The sequence below is a fragment of the Oncorhynchus keta genome, chromosome 35 (genome assembly GCF_023373465.1).
Source record: "Oncorhynchus keta strain PuntledgeMale-10-30-2019 chromosome 35, Oket_V2, whole genome shotgun sequence".
In the NCBI taxonomy this organism is placed as follows: Eukaryota; Metazoa; Chordata; class Actinopteri; order Salmoniformes; family Salmonidae; genus Oncorhynchus; species Oncorhynchus keta.
The window spans coordinates 12,829,432-12,852,711 of record NC_068455.1 but is presented as its reverse complement, the minus strand read 5'-3'; the positions used below and the strand labels follow the sequence as shown (position 1 = coordinate 12,852,711).

The 23,280-nt window shown below is 42.4% G+C and overlaps 1 protein-coding gene across 4 annotated transcripts in view; it reads right to left on the bottom strand.

Moving 5' to 3' along the window:
- LOC118369043 (SAM and SH3 domain-containing protein 1-like) overlaps positions 1 to 23,186 on the bottom strand; it is an 89,035-nt gene extending 65,849 nt beyond the window's left edge. For 3 of the 4 annotated variants that reach the window (XM_052496556.1, XM_052496558.1, XM_052496557.1), the window contains exon 1: positions 21,856 to 23,186. In XM_052496556.1, coding sequence (XP_052352516.1) covers positions 21,856 to 22,434 — 579 coding nt within the window. In that variant the 5' untranslated portion in view covers positions 22,435 to 23,186. The remainder of the gene's footprint in view (positions 1 to 21,855) is intronic. The other variant, XM_052496560.1, reaches the window with a different exon arrangement.
- Positions 23,187 to 23,280: the final 94 nt, after the last annotated feature.

The window sequence follows — 23,280 nt, the reverse complement described above, 5'->3', positions numbered from 1 at the left end:
AGAGAAAGGAATGAATTAGTTTGTCAGCCACCAAATAAAAAATCATAAATGACTAATATCAATAGTAAAACGTGTCAATTTCACTTACGATCAAGAGTGTTGACAACTATTCCACATAAAATTAAACAGATTGCGATGTCCCAATAAATACCATGGCATCAGGATTATGAACTGAAACACAAAACAATCGATGCATAGATGTTATTTTCAATTTAAACTTTATGTAAAATTCTAGCTACAAAATGAATGCTCAGTATTTGTGATATTCAACAACAGTCAGACAGACCGGTGCAGACAGTCTTGCAGAACCAGAATCAATAGAGCATCTCTTTAGGCGCACGTCGCTGGCTTGTTTTTGGAGTCAGGTCCAAGTGTGGTTGTTATGCCATAATATCAGGGTGAGGTTGGACATGTAAAAACTGTATTGCTGGGGGACTTGAAGAACCACATTAATTTTAAAAGAAAACATCATTGTGTTCTTGAATAAGCCGTTTATTTAAGGGGACATTTGGGCAAAAATGTTGCAGATGGGGAGGTTCAAGTCCCTAGTGAGACATGGGAGAATGGAGGGTATTGTGAGAAAGAAAAATGGTGGAATGATGATTTATTTAGAAAGACGGATTGATCTGTGGCTGTCTGAAGGGTGAAATTGAGGAGTGTTGGAATAATTATATACACAAAATGCACAGTATACATTTATGCGGTCCTCCAATCAGGGGTGAGGGTGGGGATGGGATTATTGCATGTTTTGTGTTTCACCATTTATGTTTTGTGGTTTGGATTCATGCTGTGATTGGTGTGTGCTGCCCCTGGTAGTTATGGGTAGTGTCATGCTGTGAGCGGTGTGTGTGCTGCCCCTGGTAGTTATGGGTAGTGTCATGCTGTGAGCGGTGTGTGTGCTGCCCCTGGTAGTTATGGGTAATGTCATGCTGTGAGCGGTGTGTGTGCTGCCCCTGGTAGTTATGGGTAGTGTCATGCTGTGAGCGGTGTGTGTGCTGCCCCTGGTAGTTATGGGTAGTGTCATGCTGTGAGCGGTGTGTGTGCTGCCCCTGGTAGTTATGGGTAGTTTCATGCCGTGATCGGTGTGTGTGCTGCCCTGGTAGTTATGGGTAGTTTCATGCTGTGATCGGTGTGTGCTGCCCCTGGTAGTTATGGGTAGTTTCATGCTGTGAGCGGTGTGTGTGCTGCCCCTGGTAGTTATGGGTAGTGTCATGCTGTGAGCGGTGTGTGCTGCCCCTGGTAGTTATGGGTAGTTTCATGCTGTGATCGGTGTGTGTGCTGCCCCTGGTAGTTATGGGTAGTTTCATGCTGTGAGCGGTGTGTGTGCTGCCCCTGGTAGTTATGGGTAGTGTCATGCTGTGATCGGTGTGTGTGCTGCCCCTGGTAGTTATGGGTAGTGTCATGCTGTGATCGGTGTGTGCTGCCCCTGGTAGTTATGGGTAGTGTCATGCTGTGAGCGGTGTGTGTGCTGCCCCTGGTAGTTATGGGTAGTTTCATACTGTGATCGGTGTGTGTGCTGCCCCTGGTAGTTATGGGTAGTGTCATGCTGTGATCGGTGTGTGCTGCCCCTGGTAGTTATGGGTAGTTTCATGCTGTGAGCGGTGTGTGTGCTGCCCCTGGTAGTTATGGGTAGTGTCATGCTGTGATCGGTGTGTGCTGCCCCTGGTAGTTATGGGTAGTGTCATGCTGTGAGCGGTGTGTGTGCTGCCCCTGGTAGTTATGGGTAGTTTCATACTGTGATGCCCCTGGTAGGTGTGTGCTGCGGTGTGTGTGCCCTGGTAGTTATGGGTAGTGTCATGCTGTGATCGGTGTGTGCTGCCCCTGGTAGTTATGGGTAGTGTCATGCTGTGAGCGGTGTGTGTGCTGCCCCTGGTAGTTATGGGTAGTGTCATGCTGTGAGCGGTGTGTGTGCTGCCCCTGGTAGTTATGGGTAGTGTCATGCTGTGAGCGGTGTGTGTGCTGCCCCTGGTAGTTATGGGTAGTTTCATGCTGTGAGCGGTGTGTGTGCTGCCCCTGGTAGTTATGGGTAGTGTCATGCTGTGATCGGTGTGTGCTGCCCCTGGTAGTTATGGGTAGTTTCATGCTGTGATCGGTGTGTGCTGCCCCTGGTAGTTATGGGTAGTTTCATGCTGTGATCGGTGTGTGCTGCCCCTGGTAGTTATGGGTAGTTTCATGCTGTGAGCGGTGTGTGTGCTGCCCCCTGGTAGTTATGGGTAGTTTCATGCTGTGAGCGGTGTGTGCTGTCCCTGGTAGTTATGGGTAGTTTCATGCTGTGATCGTGTGTGTGCTGCCCTGGTAGTTATGGGTAGTTTCATGCTGTGAGCGGTGTGTGTGCTGCCCCTGGTAGTTATGGGTTGTGTCATGCTGTGAGCGGTGTGTGTGCTGCCCCTGGTAGTTATGGGTAGTGTCATGCTGTGAGCGGTGTGTGCTGCCCCTGGTAGTTATGGGTAGTGTCATGCTGTGAGCGGTGTGTGTGCTGCCCCTGGTAGTTATGGGTAGTGTCATGCTGTGATCGGTGTGTGCTGCCCCTGGTAGTTATGGGTAGTGTCATGCTGTGATCGGTGTGTGCTGCCCCTGGTAGTTATGGGTAGTGTCATGCTGTGATCGGTGTGTGCTGCCCCTGGTAGTTATGGGTAGTGTCATGCTGTGAGCGGTGTGTGTGCTGCCCCTGGTAGTTATGGGTAGTTTCATGCTGTGAGCGGTGTGTGTGCTGCCCCTGGTAGTTATGGGTAGTGTCATGCTGTGAGCGGTGTGTGTGCTGCCCCTGGTAGTTATGGGTAGTTTCATGCTGTGAGCGGTGTGTGTGCTGCCCCTGGTAGTTATGGGTAGTGTCATGCTGTGAGCGGTGTGTGTGCTGCCCCTGGTAGTTATGGGTAGTTTCATACTGTGATCGGTGTGTGTGCTGCCCCTGGTAGTTATGGGTAGTGTCATGCTGTGATCGGTGTGTTCTGCCCCTGGTAGTTATGGGTAGTTTCATGCTGTGAGCGGTGTGTGTGCTGCTCCTGGTAGTTATGGGTGCACTCGCTTACATGCTCTGGTTTTTCTCGCCCTTGGAAAATCTATTTGGGCAGGGGGCAGGCCTGGCCGGCCTCTCAGGGCGGGTGCACCCACTGACCAGACGAGTCATTTGTATTGTATTGGTTTAAAATAAAATAAAATAAAAAATCAAAGGCATAATCACAAATCATTCTGTAACCACAATTTGCATCTGCACTGTTCAAGTAAATGTGTTTTTGTGAAAGGTTCAGTGGGAAATGGTTAAAAGTTGTCCTTGTGTATAGAGTTACAGATAATCATTGGTTTTGCTTTGACATAGGCCTAAATTTTAACATGAAAAATCAGTCTGTGCATCACTCTGATACCGTGGAATTGACTATTGAACAAGATAGAAGCGTTTCAGTGTCATGTTAGTTCATGTAAAAAAAACATGACTCATCTATCCACTTAAACAATGATGCTTACATACCGGAATCTATTTTGCTTATTCAGTATAAAACAAATACACGCCAAGATTCAACTCCCCCCAATAATTCAATACCTTATGAAATATACATAGTATAAATAAATGAAAACAAAACCAATGTGTGGAAACGGATGAGTGCAGTCTGGATTCCAGTAATGGTGCTTGATCTGCAGTATGGCCCCTGGCTGTATTAGAGGCTGCTTTCTGCTCCACTGACTGAAAACACTCTACTATATCCACTCTCTAACCCTGCTAAAACGGCCCATCTCAAACCTAATAAATATATCTCTGGAGGGAAGTAGGAGAGAGAAAGAGAAGAGAGGGGAAGAGAAGAGAGACTCCATTATTAGTGAGTAGTTGGAACTTCACCAAGGTCATTGTAGCAGGCCTCAGACACCATCAGGCAGAAGGTCATTGTAGCAGGCTTCAGACACCATCAGGCAGAAGGTCATTGTAGCAGGCTTCAGACACCATCAGGCAGAAGGTCATTGTAGCAGGCTTCAGACACCATCAGACAGAAGGTCATTGTAGCAGGCTTCAGACACCATCAGACAGAAGGTCATTGTAGCAGGCTTCAGACACCATCAGGCAGAAGGTCATTGTAGCAGGCTTCAGACACCATTACATAGAGGCTGCATGGCAAGGTTGCACCCCACCCCACATTGTGCACTATTTTTGCTGTTAAATTCATGTATCAAGACTTGTCTGTTTGCCAGATGGGTACAGTCTCACAATACACAAACTACACTATCAGCTGAGCAGATGCAGAAAGGGGATTACAGTCAAGAGGAGGCCGAGGAATTATAGTCATAATGCGTAATTTACTTAAAAACCTGACCTCCAGTGTACTCGTTAGACAGAAATACACATTAACATATTTGTCTTTACAATATTATATACTAGGTCTACTTATAACTGTATTTTTTATTTTTTTATTTTACCTTTATTTAACTAGGCAAGTCAGTTACGAACAAATTCTTATTTTCAATGACGGTCTAGGAACAGTGGGTAGAACAGGGGCAGAACGACAGATTTGTACCTTGTCGGGGGTTTGAACTTGCAACCTTCCGGTTACTAGTCCAACGCTCAAACCACTAGGCTACGCTGCCGCCCCTACAGGGATAGTAATTAAAACAAAACTATTGCACTGATGGTGTCGGGTGATTGACAGGGGGCGCTGTATTGAAACCACTGCACAGCTATCTGGGTACACTTCCACTGTAAAATATGTATTAATGTCAACATTCGTTTTCTACATGTATGTTCCATCACAGACACCTTAATGCATACTTTTAAATATTATGTGAGCCGAATATAAAAACAGTTTCCTGAAAGTATTGTCTTGGAAGGACTACCTCTGCTGGTTCTTTGGTTATTTTCCCTTACTGTACCTCTTGGAATGTTATGTTACTGTCACTACTACGTCAACAACAACATGTCATTTTTGTCCTAAACTATTGTAGAATTCCCTTCATTCCTATGGAGGACTGCTGCATCAGAGACCCGGCAGGAAACTTACTGTGCTGCAGACCCAAACACCCACGTCAAGGGTTTATGATAGTTTGGGATTCAATCCAATGCAGATTAATGACCCGCACACAGAGAGAGATATTTTCCCAGACAATTTTAAAGACAATTTGTCAGGACATTTGCGGAGAGCACATTTACTGCAGGGGACGTAGGCTCAAAAATCCTGACCACATGCCAAGAGATACAGTAAGGAAAAGGAACCAAAGAACCAGCAGAGGTAGTCCTTCCAAGCCATTGTGTCGGAGCATTTTGCTTAATGCTACATTACTACACAGCTGCTTTCAGAGATGCCCAAGGACTGGGCATATTTCTAGATGCTGTCAGAATTCTACTTACATTATGCAAGACTAAGAATCAAAGTCACTGATCTATATCTGTGCATTGAACAGACTATGAAGGTATATTCAGAAAGGATTCACAATCCTTAACCAACCATTTATTAGAATTATTCTATTTTTTAAATCAGCTTGAAAATGATTGTCTAGCAATGATCAACAATCACTGCCAGAGGTGATTCTAACATGTATTGACTCAGGGGGTTGTGAAGGTGGTAAATTACATTTTAATGGCATCGGACCGAGGCTCTGCATCTGTCCTCGTGCTCCTAGACCTTAGTGCTGCTTTTGATACCATCGATTACCACATTCTTTTGGAGAGATTGGAAACCCAAATTGGTCTACACGGACAAGTTCTGGCCTGGTTTAGATCTTATCTGTCAGAAAGCTATCAGTTTGTCTCTGAATGGTTTGTCCTCTGACAAATCAACTGTAAATTTCGGTGTTCCTCAAGGTTCCGTTTTAGGACCACTATTGTTTTCACTATATATTTTACCTCTTGGGGATGTTATTCGAAAACATAATGTTAACTTTCACTGCAATGCGGATGACACACAGCTGTACATTTCAATGAAATATGGTGAAGCCCCAAAATTGCCCTTGCTAGAAGCATGTGTTTCAGACATAAGGAAGTGGATGGCTGCAAACGTTCTACTTTTAAACTCGGACAAAACAGAGATGCTTGTTCTAGGTCCTAAGAAACAAAGAGATATTCTGTTGAATCTGACAATTAATCTTAATGGTTGTACAGTCATCTCAAATAAAACTGAAGGACCTCTGTGTTACTCTGGACCCTGATCTCTCTTTTGAAGAACATATCAAGACCATTTCAAGGACAGCTTTTTTCCATCTACGTAACATTGCAAAAATCTGAAACTTTCTGTCCAAAAATTATGCAGAAAAATGTATCCATGCTTTTGTCACTTCTAGGTTAGACTACTGCAATGCTCTATTTTCCGGCTACCCGGATAAAGCACTAAATAAACTTCAGTTAGTGCTAAATACGGCTGCTAGAATCCTGACTAGAACCAAAAAAATTGATCATATTACTCCAGTGCTAGCCTCTCTACACTGGCTTCCTGTCAAAGCAAGGGCTGATTTCAAGGTTTTACTGCTAACCTACAAAGCATTACATGGGCTTGCTCCTACCCATCTCTCTGATTGGGTCCTGCCGTACATACCTACACTTACGCTACGGTCACAAGACGCAGGCCTCCTAATTGTCCCTAGAATTTCTAAGCAAACAGCTGGAGGCAGGGCTTTCTCCCTATAGAGCTCAATTTTTATGGAACGGTCTGCCTACCCATGTCAGAGACGCAAACTCGGTCTCAACCTTTAAGTCTTTACTGAAGACTCATCTCTTCAGTGGGTCATACGATTGAGTGTAGTCTGGCCCAGGAGCGGGAAGGTGAACGTAAAGGATCTGGAGCAACGAACCGCTCTTGCTGTATCTGCCTGGCCGGTTCCCCTCTTTCCACTGGGATTCTCTGCCTCTCACCCTATTACAGGGGCTGAGTCACTGGCTTACTGGGGCTCTCTCATGCCGTCCCTGGAAGGGGTGCGTCACCTGAGTGGGTTGATTCACTGATGTGGACCGTTCCAAGATGTACAGAGTAATTTAAAACACTATACTGTATTAGTATCATTTGAATGGTTTTTTTGTTTTTGTTGTTCAAATGTGATCTTTTGGTAGTTTCATTTTGGATATACTGAAGGCTCAAGGACAAAGAGTTTGTATAGAGCCTAGGGCTCTATACTGCCCCCGTTGGAGAAAGTGAATATTTATAATAATATAATAATAATATAATAATATTTACATATTCAAGAGTTGTTTTTATTATTATAATTTTTATACAAATGTTAGAATTAGTTTCACTTTGACAGAATATTTAGTGTTGACAAAAAAAGTCAATTTGATCCATGTTAATCCCACTTTGTAACAACATGTAGAAATAGTCAAGGGGTGTGAATACTTTCTAAAGCACTCAGACTACAGAATGTGCATGTGTAACAGTATTGCTTCCGTCCCTCTCCTCGCCCCCTCTGCACACATCAACAACTGCCTCCCACGAAGCATCGTTACCCATCGCGCCACAAAAGCCGCGGCGCTTCAGGCCTACTTCAAGGCCTGAGAGCGAGTGACGTCATCGCTTGAAACTAGCTAGCCACTTCACATCAGTTACACGTGGGGTTTTAGATATAATCATGAAAACATTGTTAAAGATTTTATATATAACTCAATTTCTGTCATTTGGGATTGAAATGATTTTGTTCTGTACCATCCGATGTAAAAACACATAATATATACACACACACACACACACACACACACACACACACACACACACACACACACACATATATTTGCTGTTTAAGAGAGCCAAGAAAACACAACTTTTCAAATGATAAATTGTATTTAATCTAATGTGATACACTTTCCAGCCTGTTCCCTGTCTGTGGGTGTTTCTTCATGGTGCAACAATGCTAACCAGGCCTTTAGAACAAGCTTCCCAAACACACATTAATCAGGGCAGAAGAAAAGCTAGACTACTGCCATTCACTCATAAGACATTGAATTGAGAAAGGAGGAGAAGTGCACTAAGAGGTTGGTCTTTAATGGGAGATGGAATTCTTCTGAATGCTGTTTTAGGGGTGCCTCTAGATGTAGAGACTCAGGGTGTATATTTTAAATATCACCAGGGTTTAGGAGGAAACAGTCTCCTACCTGCAGGTTTTGCTGAATGGGATGTTAATATTCTTTGCTGTATGAAGAAGAGGCTTGTGATATTTGGTAAATGTGATTAAGCTTCCTTTGGATCAAGCACCTAGGCTGCGACTCAAATGGCAACCTATTTTCTACTTAGTGCACTACTTTTGCCCTGAGGCTGATGTTGTTCAATAGAAGACTAGTGCTCAGGCATTAAACTACTTTTTTTTTTTTTTTTACAACTAATTGACCGACTTTGGTTAAAATTATTTGAATATCCATTTGGTTCTGTATTTTTCTGTGAGCTCAATGCAGGTTCTCTACAGATAAATGAGATAAAGCTAAATCTGTACGATGTAGTAGAATTGTAGTTTCCAACAGGAGAATATTATTCATAGTTTAGTGCAGAAGACATGGTAATTAACTGCAATTAAAATGATCCATTGCTTGCCTACTTGTCCAGTGTCCTATGACTGTAACCATAGTGTCCTATGACTGTAACCATAGTGTCCTATGACTGTAACCATAGTGTCCTATGACTGTAACCATAGTGTCCTATGACTGTAACCATAGTGTCCTATGACTGTAACCATAGTGTCCTATGACTGTAACCATAGTGTCCTATGACTGTAACCATAGTGTCCTATGACTGTAACCATAGTGTCCTATGACTGTAACCATAGTGTCCTATGACTGTAACCATAGTGTCCTATGACTGTAACCATAGTGTCCTATGACTGTAACCACAGTGTTCTATTACTGTAACCACAGTGTTCTATTACTGTAACCACAGTGTTCTATTACTGTAACCACAGTGTTCTATTACTGTAACCACAGTGTTCTATGACTGTAACCACCAGTGTCCTATGACTGTCAACCAGTGTTCTATGACTGTAACTCAACCAGTGTTCTATGACTGTAACTCACCAGTGTTCTATGACTGTAACTCAACCAGTGTTCTATGACTGTAACTCAACCAGTGTTCTATGACTAACTCAACCAGTGTTCTATGACTGTAACTCACCAGTGTTCTATGACTGTAACTCACCAGTGTTCTATTACTGTAACTCACCAGTGTTCTATGACTGTAACCACCAGTGTTCTATTACTGTAACTCAACCAGTGTTCTATTACTGTAACTCAACCAGTGTTCTATGACTGTAACTCAACCAGTGTTCTATGACTGTAACTCAACCAGTGTTCTATGACTGTAACTCAACCAGTGTTCTATGACTGTAACTCAACCACTATGACTAACTCAACCAGTGTTCTATTACTGTAACTCAACCAGTGTTCTATGACTGTAACTCAACCAGTGTTCTATGACTGTAACTCAACCAGTGTTCTATAAACCATAGTGTTCTATGATAACTCAACCAGTGTCCTATGACTGTAACCACAGTGTTCTATTACTGTAACCACAGTGTTCTATTACTGTAACCACAGTGTTCTATTACTGTAACCACAGTGTTCTATTACTGTAACCACAGTGTTCTATTACTGTAACCACAGTGTTCTATTACTGTAACCACAGTGTTCTATTACTGTAACCATAGTGTTCTATTACTGTAACTAAACCATAGTGTTCTATTACTGTAACTAAACCATAGTGTTCTATTACTGTAACTAAACCATAGTGTTCTATTCCTGCATCTCAACCATAGTGTTCTATTACTGTAACCACAGTGTTCTATTACTGTAACCACAGTGTTCTATTACTGTAACCACAGTGTTCTATTACTGTAACCATAGTGTTCTATTACTGTAACTAAACCATAGTGTTCTATTACTGTAACTAAACCATAGTGTTCTATTACTGTAACTAAACCATAGTGTTCTATTACTGTAACTAAACCATAGTGTTCTATTACTGTAACTAAACCATAGTGTTCTATTCCTGCATCTCAACCACAGTGTTCTATTACTGCAACTAAACCATAGTGTTCTATTACTGTAACTAAACCATAGTGTTCTATTACTGCAACTAAACCATAGTGTTCTATTACTGCAACTAAACCATAGTGTTCTATTACTGTAACTAAACCATAGTGTTCTATTACTGCAACTAAACCATAGTGTTCTATTACTGCAACTAAACCATAGTGTTCTATTACTGTAACTAAACCATAGTGTTCTATTACTGTAACTAAACCATAGTGTTCTATTACTGTAACTAAACCAAAATGTTCTATTTCTGTAACTAAACCATAGTGTTCTATTACTGTAACTAAACCATAGTGTTCTATTACTGTAACTAAACCATAGTGTTCTATTACTGTAACTAAACCATAGTGTTCTATTACTGTAACTAAACCATAGTGTTCTATTCATTGCATCTCAACCATAGTGTTCTATTACTGTAACCACAGTGTTCTATTACTGCAACTAAACCATAGTGTTCTATTACTGTAACCACTGTTCTATTACTGTAACTAAACCATAGTGTTCTATTACTGTAACTAAACCATAGTGTTCTATTCCTGCATCTCAACCATAGTGTTCTATTACTGTAACCACAGTGTTCTATTACTGTAACTAAACCATAGTGTTCTATTACTGCAACTAAACCATAGTGTTCTATTTCTGTAACTAAACCATAGTGTTCTATTACTGTAACTAAACCATAGTGTTCTATTACTGTAACTAAACCATAGTGTTCTATTACTGTAACTAAACCATAGTGTTCTATTTCTGTAACTAAACCATAGTGTTCTATTACTGTAACTAAACCATAGTGTTCTATTACTGTGACTAAACCATAGTGTTCTATTACTGCAACTAAACCATAGTGTTCTATTACTGCAACTAAACCATAGTGTTCTATTTCTGTAACTAAACCATGGTGTTCTTACATATTGCTATTTATTTTATGGAGTCAGATTAAGCAATTAGCCCAAGAAATGAATTACCTTCATCTTATTACAAGTCTCATGTGATGTATATATATAATATACTGTATATTCACATAACATATTACTGCCCACTACACAACTTGTATATTTTATTAAAGTAAAGGGAATACATGATGGTTAAGTGATAAGCATTAATAGGCAGTCACTACCATCTTGTATTGAATGGTATTGTTTTATTCTGTGTTGTTACAGCATTCAACCTACATAATGCATTTGTAATCTAACCAGACCGACCTCACAAAAGCACTAAATCGCTCAGCACTACTAAGCAGTGAATATAATTCCTTTATCTACTCTGTGATTGCAATCCCTTGTTCTACATCTGCTCAGTTGATAGTGCAGTTTGTGTATCATGTGGGACTGTACCAGACGACATCTTTAGGGGCCCACCTCCAGAGAGACTAGTGAGTACCATACCATCTAGTGGGACTGTGCCAATATGTGACAAAATGCACTGATTCACCTCAAATAAAAAAAAACCTGGAAAGGAATGGGAGGGGGGGGGTTATCCCCGCAGGAGGGCATGTACCTGAACAAGATGTGATTGGTGGCATGACGAATAATCATCAAAAAACAGGCCCAAAACCATAAAAGCACAAGGCCAGGTATGACTTGTATACAGACTGACTAATGCACTGTGATGGGATGTAGCCTTCTGGCTATACACAGGACACACGTGCACATACTCTCTGCGTTGCCATGGTTACATGTTATGTACACGTTGCACAACATGAGAAACACAGGAATGGCTTCCTGTCACGAGCAGCTCAATCAGAGCAGGTGCATTGGTTGGTCTGGCAGAAAGTCTAAAGGCTGCTATTCAGCTATGGGTCCTTCCGTAACTAAAACACATCAGACAATCAACAGAGGTAGGCTACATTATGTATGGCAGGCTATAGGCCTACTGGTAGGGAGGTACAGAGTTAGGCTACATTATGTATGGCAGGCTATAGGCCTACTGGTAGGGAGGTACAGATGTAGTGTATATTATAAATGTCTGGCAGGCTATAGGCCTACTGGTAGGGAGGTACAGAGGTAGGCTACATTATGTATGGCAGGCTATAGGCCTACTGGTAGGGAGGTACTGAGGTAGGCTACATTATGTATGGCAGGCTATAGGCCTACTGGTAGGGAGGTACAGAGGTAGGCTACATTATGTATGGCAGGCTATAGGTCTACTGGTAGGGAGGTACAGAGGTAGGCTACATTATGTATGGCAGGCTATAGGCCTACTGGTAGGGAGGTACAGATGTAGTGTATATTATAAATGTCTGGCAGGCTATAGGCCTACTGGTAGGCAGGTACAGAGGTAGGCTACATTATGTCTGGCAGGCTATAGGTCTACTGGTAGGGAGGTACAGAGGTAGGCTACATTATGTATGGCAGGCTATAGGCCTACTGGTAGGCAGGTACAGAGGTAGGCTACATTATGTCTGGCAGGCTATAGACCTACTAGTAGGGAGGTACAGATGTAGTGTATATTATAAATGTCTGGCAGGCTATAGGTCTACTGGTAGGGAGGTACAGAGGTAGGCTACATTATGTATGGCAGGCTATAGGCCTACTGGTAGGGAGGTACAGAGGTAGGCTACATTATAAATGTCTGGCAGGCTATAGGCCTACTGGTAGGCAGGTACAGAGGTAGGCTACATTATGTATGGCAGGCTATAGGTCTACTGGTAAGGAGGTACAGAGGTAGGCTACATTATGTCTGGCAGGCTATAGGCCTACTGGTAGGCAGGTACAGAGGTAGGCTACATTATGTATGGCAGGCTATAGGTCTACTGGTAGGGAGGTACAGAGGTCTACATTATGTATGGCAGGCTATAGGTCTACTGGTAGGGAGGTACAGAGGTAGGCTACATTATAAATGTCTGGCAGGCTATAGGTCTACTGGTAGGGAGGTACAGAGGTAGGCTACATTATGTCTGGCAGGCTATAGGCCTACTGGTAGGGAGGTACAGAGGTAGGCTACATTATGTCTGGCAGGCTATAGGCCTACTGGTAGGCAGGTACAGAGGTAGGCTACATTATGTATGGCAGGCTATAGGTCTACTGGTAAGGAGGTACAGAGGTAGGCTACATTATGTCTGGCAGGCTATAGGCCTACTGGTAGGGAGGTACAGAGGTAGGCTACATTATAAATGTCTGGCAGGCTATAGGCTAGAGACAGAAATACTGAGTGAATTGGCAGTTATACAGTAGTGTATATTTAGACTAAACACTTAGAGCAGTTCTGTTAGTTTGAGTTCAGCCAGGTCTGGCCTGAGGGACATGAGTGTGAGAGCAGAGTTGTACACAGATACTCCATTGTCATTCCAAGCCAAACTTGTGTTAGAAGCAGTGGGAAAATGTGGAAATAACTGTTTGACACACACCATTTGACAGATGCGCAAGTTCTATGAGATTCCCATGAGAAGCTATGGAAGCAAGTTCACCTTTGGTCAGATGAGTTCATTTAAACATGCACAACTCTTTACTTCTGTATCTGACAATGGATACAAAGGCTCTCACAAAGAGCACAGTATAACCCAGTAGCCAACACCTGTTTTAAGAAACACATGCATTTTAAACAAGACCAACAAAAAAAATGTAATCCTGTATTTGTTTTGTAACAAAGACATCTGTCTGTCGGTTTCTATAGCGCTGTGTGTTTGTGAGGTCCTATTCAGCCAGACTATCTTGGGCCAAAATGTCTAAAAAGAGCCTGCTGGTTTTGTTTGTGCTCGAGAGCCTCAAGGCCAAAACAGCCCTACCCCTTTCTGGAGGAAGGCTTTAGAATTTATACAACTCATTCCAATTCTATGGTAGAACTGTTGTTAGCCATTATGTTCTAAGAATGTGCCAGAGTACCAGTCCAGGTTCTGGGCTAGAGGTCTGGTGGGACAAACAACTTCCCATATGCAGCCTCACAAATGAAATGACAAACAGCAAATATTTCCATGTCAATTAAATCTGAGAAATGTCATTATGTACACTGTTAAGTCCTCACAAAACCCCAACAAAACACCAGGTTCTCTACCATGCCTGCCTGCATGTAGAGAACTAAAAGGTTTGAATGGAGTAGATGGAATGAAATCAGGTAAACATCAACAAGGTCGCTTTATTGCAAATTTCAACTAAAACAAACTGCATGGGCTATATTTACATGAGCTCTTAGTTCTCAAAGTCTTGTCTTTGTCAAAAGAATGATAAAAACCTAAACAAAAGCATTTCTACAGATTAACTGCACTGTGGGAAAGTGGAACCAGAGGCTGCGGTCGTATAATTTCGACCGAGATTACAGCTATATTTGAATAGCCTCCCTAATGATCGTCATTTTCTGTAAGACACGTTGTCCATTCCAGACACCGGGCAGTAGTTAGGTCATTTACAAGGGTATTTAATCGTATTAATTGTTTTCCCTCCAAAAGTAAATAATAGGTTGGCTGCCTGGACATGTGAACTGACCAATGGCTGCAGAACAGAATGTCCGCATTCCAAATGGCATCCTATTCCCTTTATAGTGCACTAATTTTGACCATGGCCCACAGGGCTCTGATCAAAACTATAGCACTATATAGAGAATAGGGTGCCATTTGGAGAGTAGACAAGCACCAAATTACAGGGCTCAGTTAGGATTGATTGTACTATGCTGCTATTGAACACATCAGAACAAGCCAACGGTTAGGAATTACAGCACACATCCATTTTTCATTGATCCAATTAGGACATCAAAAACAGCAGCATGGACTTTATAATGCTGTCAGATAGTAATAAATCTAAATCTTGGGGCGGCAGGGTAGCCTAGTGGTTAGAGCGTTGGACTAGTAACCGAAAGGTTCATATCCCCAAGCTGACAAGGTACAAATCTGTCGTTCTGCCCCTGAACAGGCAGTTAACCCACTGTTCCTAGGCAGTCATTGAAAATAAGAATTTGTTCTTAACTGACTTGACTAGTTAAAGCTAAAATAAAAATTACAAGCCTATGCAATAACAAATGCAGATTATTTTTGCACAAACACTAGCTGTTACCATGCTGAAGTCTAACAAAATATATTATTTGAACTAAACAGTTCTGATTGATCACATTATCCCCTTCCATAGAATTAGAATTAATGTAATTCTACGATTCACAGCATTTTAATTTGGTGGTCCTTTCTCTGGTTGTGGAAACTGGCCTGTAGCCTATAACTGCATCAACTAACTTAATGGAATACCCTGGTCTTTTGTCCTGGTTTCCCGAAGAATCCCCAAATTAAACTGCTGACTCTGTTCCAAAATGCTGTAATCAGAACATGGATCACTCTCTCTGTGACTGTGTCCTTTTCCAAGTACCAGTTAGCCGTCTGATATCAGCAGGCAGATATGAAAGAGCAAACAATGCCAGATTCCTAACAATAAAGGTTATCAGAGACCAAACCAAATAAGTTAGGGTAGCATCACATTAGGCCGACCGAGTAAACCACAAATGGTGTGATTATGGCAGACATCTTTTTGACCTAGTTTTCTGCCTCCATTTCTCCACTATTTTCCTGTTTTGCTCTTCTTTTTAACGTCTCGTTTTAAAACTCTCTATGGAATCTATGATCTCTGCCAATGATCGGGCTGACTAAACCATCTGTGCAGCAACTCCACACCAGCTTAGCCCATACATTCTCAAATAGAAATTTCATTGCAAAGACGTTTGACATTATTTGTATCACAAACCATTTATTTGAAAAACATGATGAAAGTGGCCATTTTATGCGCTTTGTAGACCTATACATGCCTCCTGCAAGACCATATGATCTATGAACCATCCATGACAGACAGCATCCTGATGTAATTATACTCCATAGTGTATAGCTCTAACATATGGAATATATCTAGATTCTGAAACACAAATGTTCATATTTACAGTGGGGAGAACAAGGTGGGGAGAACAAGTATTTGATAACCTGCAAAATCGGCAGTGTTTCCTACTTACAAAGCATGTAGAGGTCTGTAATTTTTATCATAGGTACACTTCAACTGTGAGAGACCGAATCTAAAACAAAACTCCAGTAAATCACATTGTATGATTAAGTAATTAATTTGCATTTTATTGCATGACATAAATATTTGATGCATCAGAAAAGCAGAACTTAATATTTGGTACAGAAACCTGTGTTTGCAATTACAGAGATCATACGTTTCCTGTAGTTCTTGACCAGGTTTGCACACACTGCAGCAGGGATTTTGGCCCACTCCTTCGTACAGACCGTCTCCAGATCCTTGAGGTTTCGGGGCTGTCTCTGGGCAATACCTACTTTCAGCTCCCTCCAAAGATTTTCTATTGGGTTCAGGTCTGGAGACTGGCTAGGCCACGCCAGGACCTTGAGATGCTTCTTACGGAGCCACTCCGTAGTTGCCCTGGCTGTGTGTTTTGGGTCATTGTCATGCTGGAAGACCCAGCCACGACCCATCTTCAATGCTCTTACTGAGGGAAGGAGGTTGTTGGCCAAGATCTCGCGATACATGGCCCCATCCATCCTCCCCTCAATACGGTGCAGTTGTCCTGTCCCCTTTGCAGAAAAGCATCCCCAAAGAATGACGTTTCCACCTCCATGCTTCACGGTTGGGATGGTGTTCTTGGAGTTGTACTCATCCTTCTTCTTCCTCCAAACGCGGCGAGTGGAGTTTAGACCAAAAAGCTCTATTTTTGTCTCATCAGACCACATATGCGTGGTAATAACTACAGTGCATGTATTTAGGGCTTGCATAATTCGCACAATACAGTTATTATATTCTACTCAATCATTAGGTTTCATTAATGCCATTCAGACTTGAAGTTGATACAACAACTATGACAGCTGAGGTTCATAGATTGGTATGAATATTAGTTCAGAACCTATAGTTTTAAGGTCCATACACAGATTGGCAACATACTGTAGCTAGCTACACATCCATAGGCATGCAGTTATTTTTATCCTCCACTACACAATAAGCAAGTAAATAGTTAGTCATCTATGTTTCGTTAGCTGCATGGCAAGGCAAGCTTACACAATTGTACATTCAATTTGCAGTAAATGTTTTAGCTAGATAGATTCTTTACATCCACTGTTTCCCAAGATGACAGCCTGGTTTGCTGGTTCTCAGGAGGCCCTAAAACAATAAACACCAATTAATGTCATACTCACATTATAACACCTGCTAGCTAGCTGGCTAATGTTATCTAGTCAGCTAACTTGCTAAATAGCGATTTTCAAAAAAAATCAACTTTGACAAAAAAATATGCAAACTCGTTTGTCTCTACATTAACTAACATATTCCTCTCAATTGAACAGGTTTTGCTTGACTCGTTATGACGTTATAATTACATACATTTGCTTCCACCGTAATGTTTTGTCAGCCATCTTTGCTGAAGAAAGTCACCAGGGATGGGTGGCTTGCATCAAATTAGTCATTGGAACCACTCGATATGATTGGTCATATAAAAACAGTGAGACCCAAATGTATAATGAGTGCTCTACCTCCCCCTTGTGGAGGGTTGGAGCAATGAAGCAATGACGCTGGGTACCTCTAAGTTCCGCGGTGTAAGCTCGCAACTTTTGAAGGAGGCACCACTGTATTTAATCGCTCCCTATCCCAGTTTGTTGTTCCCACATGCTTCAAGATGGCTACCATTGTTCCTGAACCCAAGAAGGCAAAGATAACTAAATTACTACCACCCCATAGCACTCACTTGTCATCATGAAGTGCTTTGAGAGACTAGTCAAGGCTCATATCACCTCCACCTTACTGGCCACCCTAGACCCACTTCAGTTTGCATACCACCCCAACAGGTCAACAGACGATGCAATCGCTATCACACTGCCTTACCCCACCTGAAAAGGAATACCTATGTAAGAATGCTGTTCATTGACAACAGCTCAGCATTCAACACCATAGCACCCTCCAAGCTCATCATCAAGCTGGAGGCCCTGGGTCTCAACCCAGCCCTAGGAAATTGGGTCCTGGACTTCCTGACAGGCCGCCCCCAAGTGGTGAAGGTAGGAAACAACATCTCCACTTCACTGACCGTCAACACTGGGGCCCCACAAAGGTGCGTGCTCAGCCCACTCCTGTACTCCCTGTTCACCCATGCACACCTCCAACTTGATCATCAAGTTTGCAACAGTAATAGGCCTGATTACCAACAATGACAAGACAGCCTACAGTGAAGAGGTAAGGGCCCTGGGATTGTGGTGCCAAGAAAATAACCTCTCACTCATCATCAACAAAACAAAAGGAGATGATCGTGGACTTCAGGAAACAGCAGAGGGAGCACCCTCCTATCCACATGAAAGGGTGGAGAAGGTGGAAAGTTTTAAGTTCCTCAGCATACTCATCACAGACAAACTGAAATGGTCCACTCAGACAGTGTGGTGAAGGCGCAACAGCACCTCTTCAACCTCAGGAGGCTGAAGAAAATGTGCCTTGTCACCCAAAACCCTGACAAACTTTTAACAGATGCACAATCAAGATCATCCTGTCGGGCTGCCCTCCATGACATATAACACCCGATGTCACATGAAGGCAAAAAACATCATCAAGGACATCAACCACCCAGACCACTGCCTGTTCACACTGCTACCATCCAGAAGGCGAGGTCAGTACAGGTGCATCAAAGCTGTGACTGAGAGACTGAAAACAGCTTCTATCTCAAGGCCATAGGACTGCTAAACAGCAATTGACTAACTCAGAGAGGCTGCTGCCTACATTGAGACCCAATCACTTGTCACTTTATACAATGCACTCTAAATTATGCCACTTTAATATTAATCATGTTAACATATCTTACATTTCTCGTATCCCATGTATATACTGTATTTTATAACATTTATTGCACCTCGCCTATGCCGCTCGGCCATCGCTCATCCATATACATATTCTCACTCAACCCCTTAGATTTGTGTGAATTAGGTAGTTGTTGGGGAATTGTTAAATTACTTGTTAGATATACTGCACTGTCTGAACTAGAAGCACAAGCATGTGTATGTGACAAATAAAATTTGATTTGACCACTTAATTGGTAAACTATAGAGTAATGTAAATGTTGTCTTCTTAATGATCCAATACATAATGTGGTACACTTTTCATAATTTGGTTTGAGTTCAGAGAGGCTAGATAAATTATCTAGACCCTCCACTGTGCAGTGATCAAGATGGTGGACTTTGGGAAGTCTCAAGTCATCGGCATACATTGACAACCTAGTTTAACTCCTCTTGACAGTTCAATACTTGAAGTAACCTTTATTTAATATTTTACACCTGGGGTTACTATACATACTGTATCTAACCCGTTGAATAACAGATTCTCCCAAATTAAAATAGTCCAGGCATTTATATAAAAATTCTAGTCATAACTAAACAAAAGGCCTTTTCTAAATCTGCTATGAAGACCAGGTCTGGTTTCTTTGGTGTTTCATAGTGTTCTATTTGTTTCAAGTAATATTATCTCCAATGTTTCATCCATGTAAAAAAAATATATATAAAAACTGATCAGGATGAATAATAAATATCTGATAAACCTCTCATTCTATGACCGATGCATTTTGACAGGATTTTTGTAAAAGGGGATTCTAGGGGTTGCACAGATTTTGATACAGCACTGAAATTAGTGTCAACATAACCACCTATTGTTTCACTAAAATGGATCAGCGGCTGATCATTAGAATACATTTTGATTTCCTACAGAATGGATTTGAATCTGTGGCAAGGTTTTTCATACATTTTTGGGAAAGGAGAAATGTGATTTGTTGTTTATGCGTCTGAATGAGATGCGCAGCAGCAGGCTGCTTCGGTTCAGTGGCTCCTCTTGGGTGGGTGTGTAAGAGTTAAAGAATTAGCTATGTCCATTCAGATAGTTTCACAAAATAAGCCTTTCTGGACTTCATCTCTTTAAATAAATCCATCATGATGGTCAGCATGTGCGAGGAACGACAACAGGTGCCAGTTTTGCATTTCCTAGCCCGAGGATGAATAGCCTATCGTAATATTCCGTAGCATAGGATTCTCATTACTTCATCCTCTCTAGCCCCTTTGAACATTTTGCCACAGAGAATGACCGCACCAGCGCTGGTGACATTATGAATTTATTTGGTAAAAGTAGAGGGAAAAACAGTGTGTGACTGTAGCCAGAGACTGTAGCCCGAGACTGTAGCCCAAACATGCAGCCCAAACACGCAGCCCTAGACTGTAGCCCAAACACGCAGCCCGAGACTGTAGCCTAAACACGCAGCCCGAGACTGTAGCCTAAACACGCAGCCCGAGACTGTAGCCTAAACACGCAGCCCGAGACTGTAGCCCAAACACGCAGCCCGAGACTGTAGCCCAAACACGCAGCCCGAGACTGTAGCCTAAACACGCAGCCCGAGACTGTAGCCTAAACACACAGCCCGAGACTGTAGCCTAAACACGCAGCCCGAGACTGTAGCCTAAACACGCAGCCCGAGACTGTAGCCTAAACACGCAGCCCAAGACTGTAGCCCGAGACTAGCCTAAACACGCAGCCCAAGACTGTAGCCCGAGACTAGCCTAAACACACAGCCCGAGACTATAGCCTAAACACGCAGCCCGAGACTGTAGCCTAAACACGCAGCCCGAGACTGTAGCCTAAACACGCAGCCCAAGACTGTAGCCCGAGACTAGCCTAAACACACAGCCCGAGACTATAGCCTAAACACGCAGCCTAAGCAGGTATTCTTCATCTGTTGCAACATCTCAGCTCCAATAAGACTTCGTGGAAAGGCAGAGCCATTTTTGACAGCCATGTCTGGCTCACAGAGTCAGGAAATCAAATTCATACGGTATAGGTCTAACCACTATCCACTGACACAGAACCAATTTTAGAACACCACGAGACAGCAACCCAAATCAAAAATCTGCTCAACCCCATACTGGAGAATAGGAGTTGGCCTTTGCTGTAATGTGGTGCTGATTCCAATGACTAAATAGACCTGTATACGTTACGCCACAATGAAGGTTAAAGCCAATACTACAGTCTGCAACTGCAGACCCTGCCTAGCTCTCTGACCGTGAATAAGCATTAATCTGAGGGGATGTACACAGAGCATCTGTACCATATGTGATGTCATCAGACCTGGTTTCTTTGGCGTTTCATCGTGTTCTATTGTTTCAAGTAATTGTCTTACATTATCTCCAATGTATCATCCATGTAAAACACCCATCTGATCAGGATGAATAATATCTGATAAAACCTTTATTCTATGTGCTATGCATTTTGCGTCACAACAGTAAAGTGACGCCATACTCCGTAAAACAACTGTCAGAGCAGAGGGATGGAATGAGAGGTAGACAGATACACTGTCTGAATACTCTGTGTTCATTCCAAATGGCAATCAAATGGAAACTAATCCCTATTTAGTGCACTACTTTTGACCAGGGCCCATAGGGTTCTGGTAAAAATGAGTGTACTGTGTAGGGAATAGGGTGCCAATTGGAATGCACACTATGTCTCCAACGCTACAGTGACAGACAATGGAAGCTATCAGATTAACCAACAGTAAGATACAGTTAAGTAACAATGATATAGCTGTTAGCTCAGAAAGTATGAAAGATCTGAACTCATTAACCTAGCCAGGTCAATAATGTGTCCCATAGGAATTATCAATTAAATGGACTCTCACAACAGAGCATGTCAGACCTATAGACCCAAAATCACTTCTGAGTAGATACATTTCTAAATGTGTGTGTGTATTAAAGTCCATGACTGCCCATAAGGCCTCGAGCAGTAGTCATCCTGACTCTGAAAGTGTCAGAGCACAATTGCTGGTATACAGCAACATCAAAGAAATTGACCATACTAGTCATCACAGCGGACACAGAGGGAAGAGTGTAATTGAATGTGACAGTCTATGAACAAGCATTCTAATTATCAACATCAATAAATGACATAGGAGCCTACCTTGTGGGTGTATGGCGGCTCACTGAGGTCGATTCCATCTTTCACAAGTTTATCCCTGATCAAGAGCTTCAGTTTCAGTTTTGGGTAAGTCACCAACTCTTTACAATCAGTGAAACTCAAATTGTTGTTTTTAGGACATGATGACTCTTGGTGAAATCTTTGGTGAGCCCCAATTCCAACTTCCTCCTGGTTGGATTCTGTCCATGAACTTGACCCCTGGAGGTCATTCTCGCACTCTGTGATGTGCATTATGTTGGTGCCCAAGGAGGGTCTACAGGAAGAGGGGTACAGGGGATTCAGGGGCTCGAGGGTGAAGTAAAGACCCGGAGATTTTCCCTTCTCCTGCTCTCTCAACCTCTTCACTGCGTCGAGCAATTTTTGTCGGTGGTGCTGGACGTGGACCCCTATGGCGTCCAGATCGGGGTCACCAATTTGTTTACAAACTTCGAGATCATCGTATCCATTGTCCACAAATCCCTCCAAGTATTGAGGCAGTTTAAGATTCTGTAGCCACTCATAGACAAGGCCGGGGCCGGTGCGCATCATTTTGACATACGATGAGCAATGTTTTCCATGCATAGGCTGTGTTAGAAATGGTTCCGTTATCTCCAAAATGTAAACCTCAGGAGCGCCGGTATCTTTGACACATTTTTACACCCGCCGCGGCCTCGGTCATTCTTATTGGATCCAAAATTACAAACGCATGCAGAGGTTATTAAACTGATGAAGAATACAAAACGAAATCTAAAAAGAGCCGAGTCTACTACTGTTACAATAAAATAAAGGTAATGTTAAACGCTGCAATATTGGTGTTCCCAAAATTCTGGATAACAAACAATGCAAATATTTTATTATGAATAGACCATGGCGTCCAAAAATCCAACCTGGTAGGTGTGGTCTGGTCATCAATTAATCCAAGCAGGTGAGAGAAAGAGAAGGCATGATATCCAACCAAAGAAACACAACATATACATGAGATAAACAAAACTGAAGGAATTGTGCATTAAGTGTCCACGAGCTGAATTTCAAACATTCTTTGTTCCTCACCGCTTTTGTTTGTTTTATTGCTGCGGTTTCGAAAAGGGCTCCTGGCGCGCGCGGCAACGTCCAAATATCGGTGTTTTTAATCACTCAGTACTGCAAACTTCAGAGTGGCGCTAAATACGAGATGAAACGCTTTTCGCTGCTTCTTCTCTGTATGCCTAGGTCCGAATACACTTGTTGTAGCACATGGAACAAAGCACCCTCTCTCCCCGGAATTAACTTTGTCTCTCTGGTCTAGAGTTGGTCCAGAGTGCCATTCCATCTAAGCGAATTCTGCTTCGCGTTTGTTAAAAAAAAGAAGGCAATTGAGCATTATCTGTACTCTGGCGCCCTCTGTTCAACATATACCACAATTGACTGATTGAGTACATGTCAGATCAA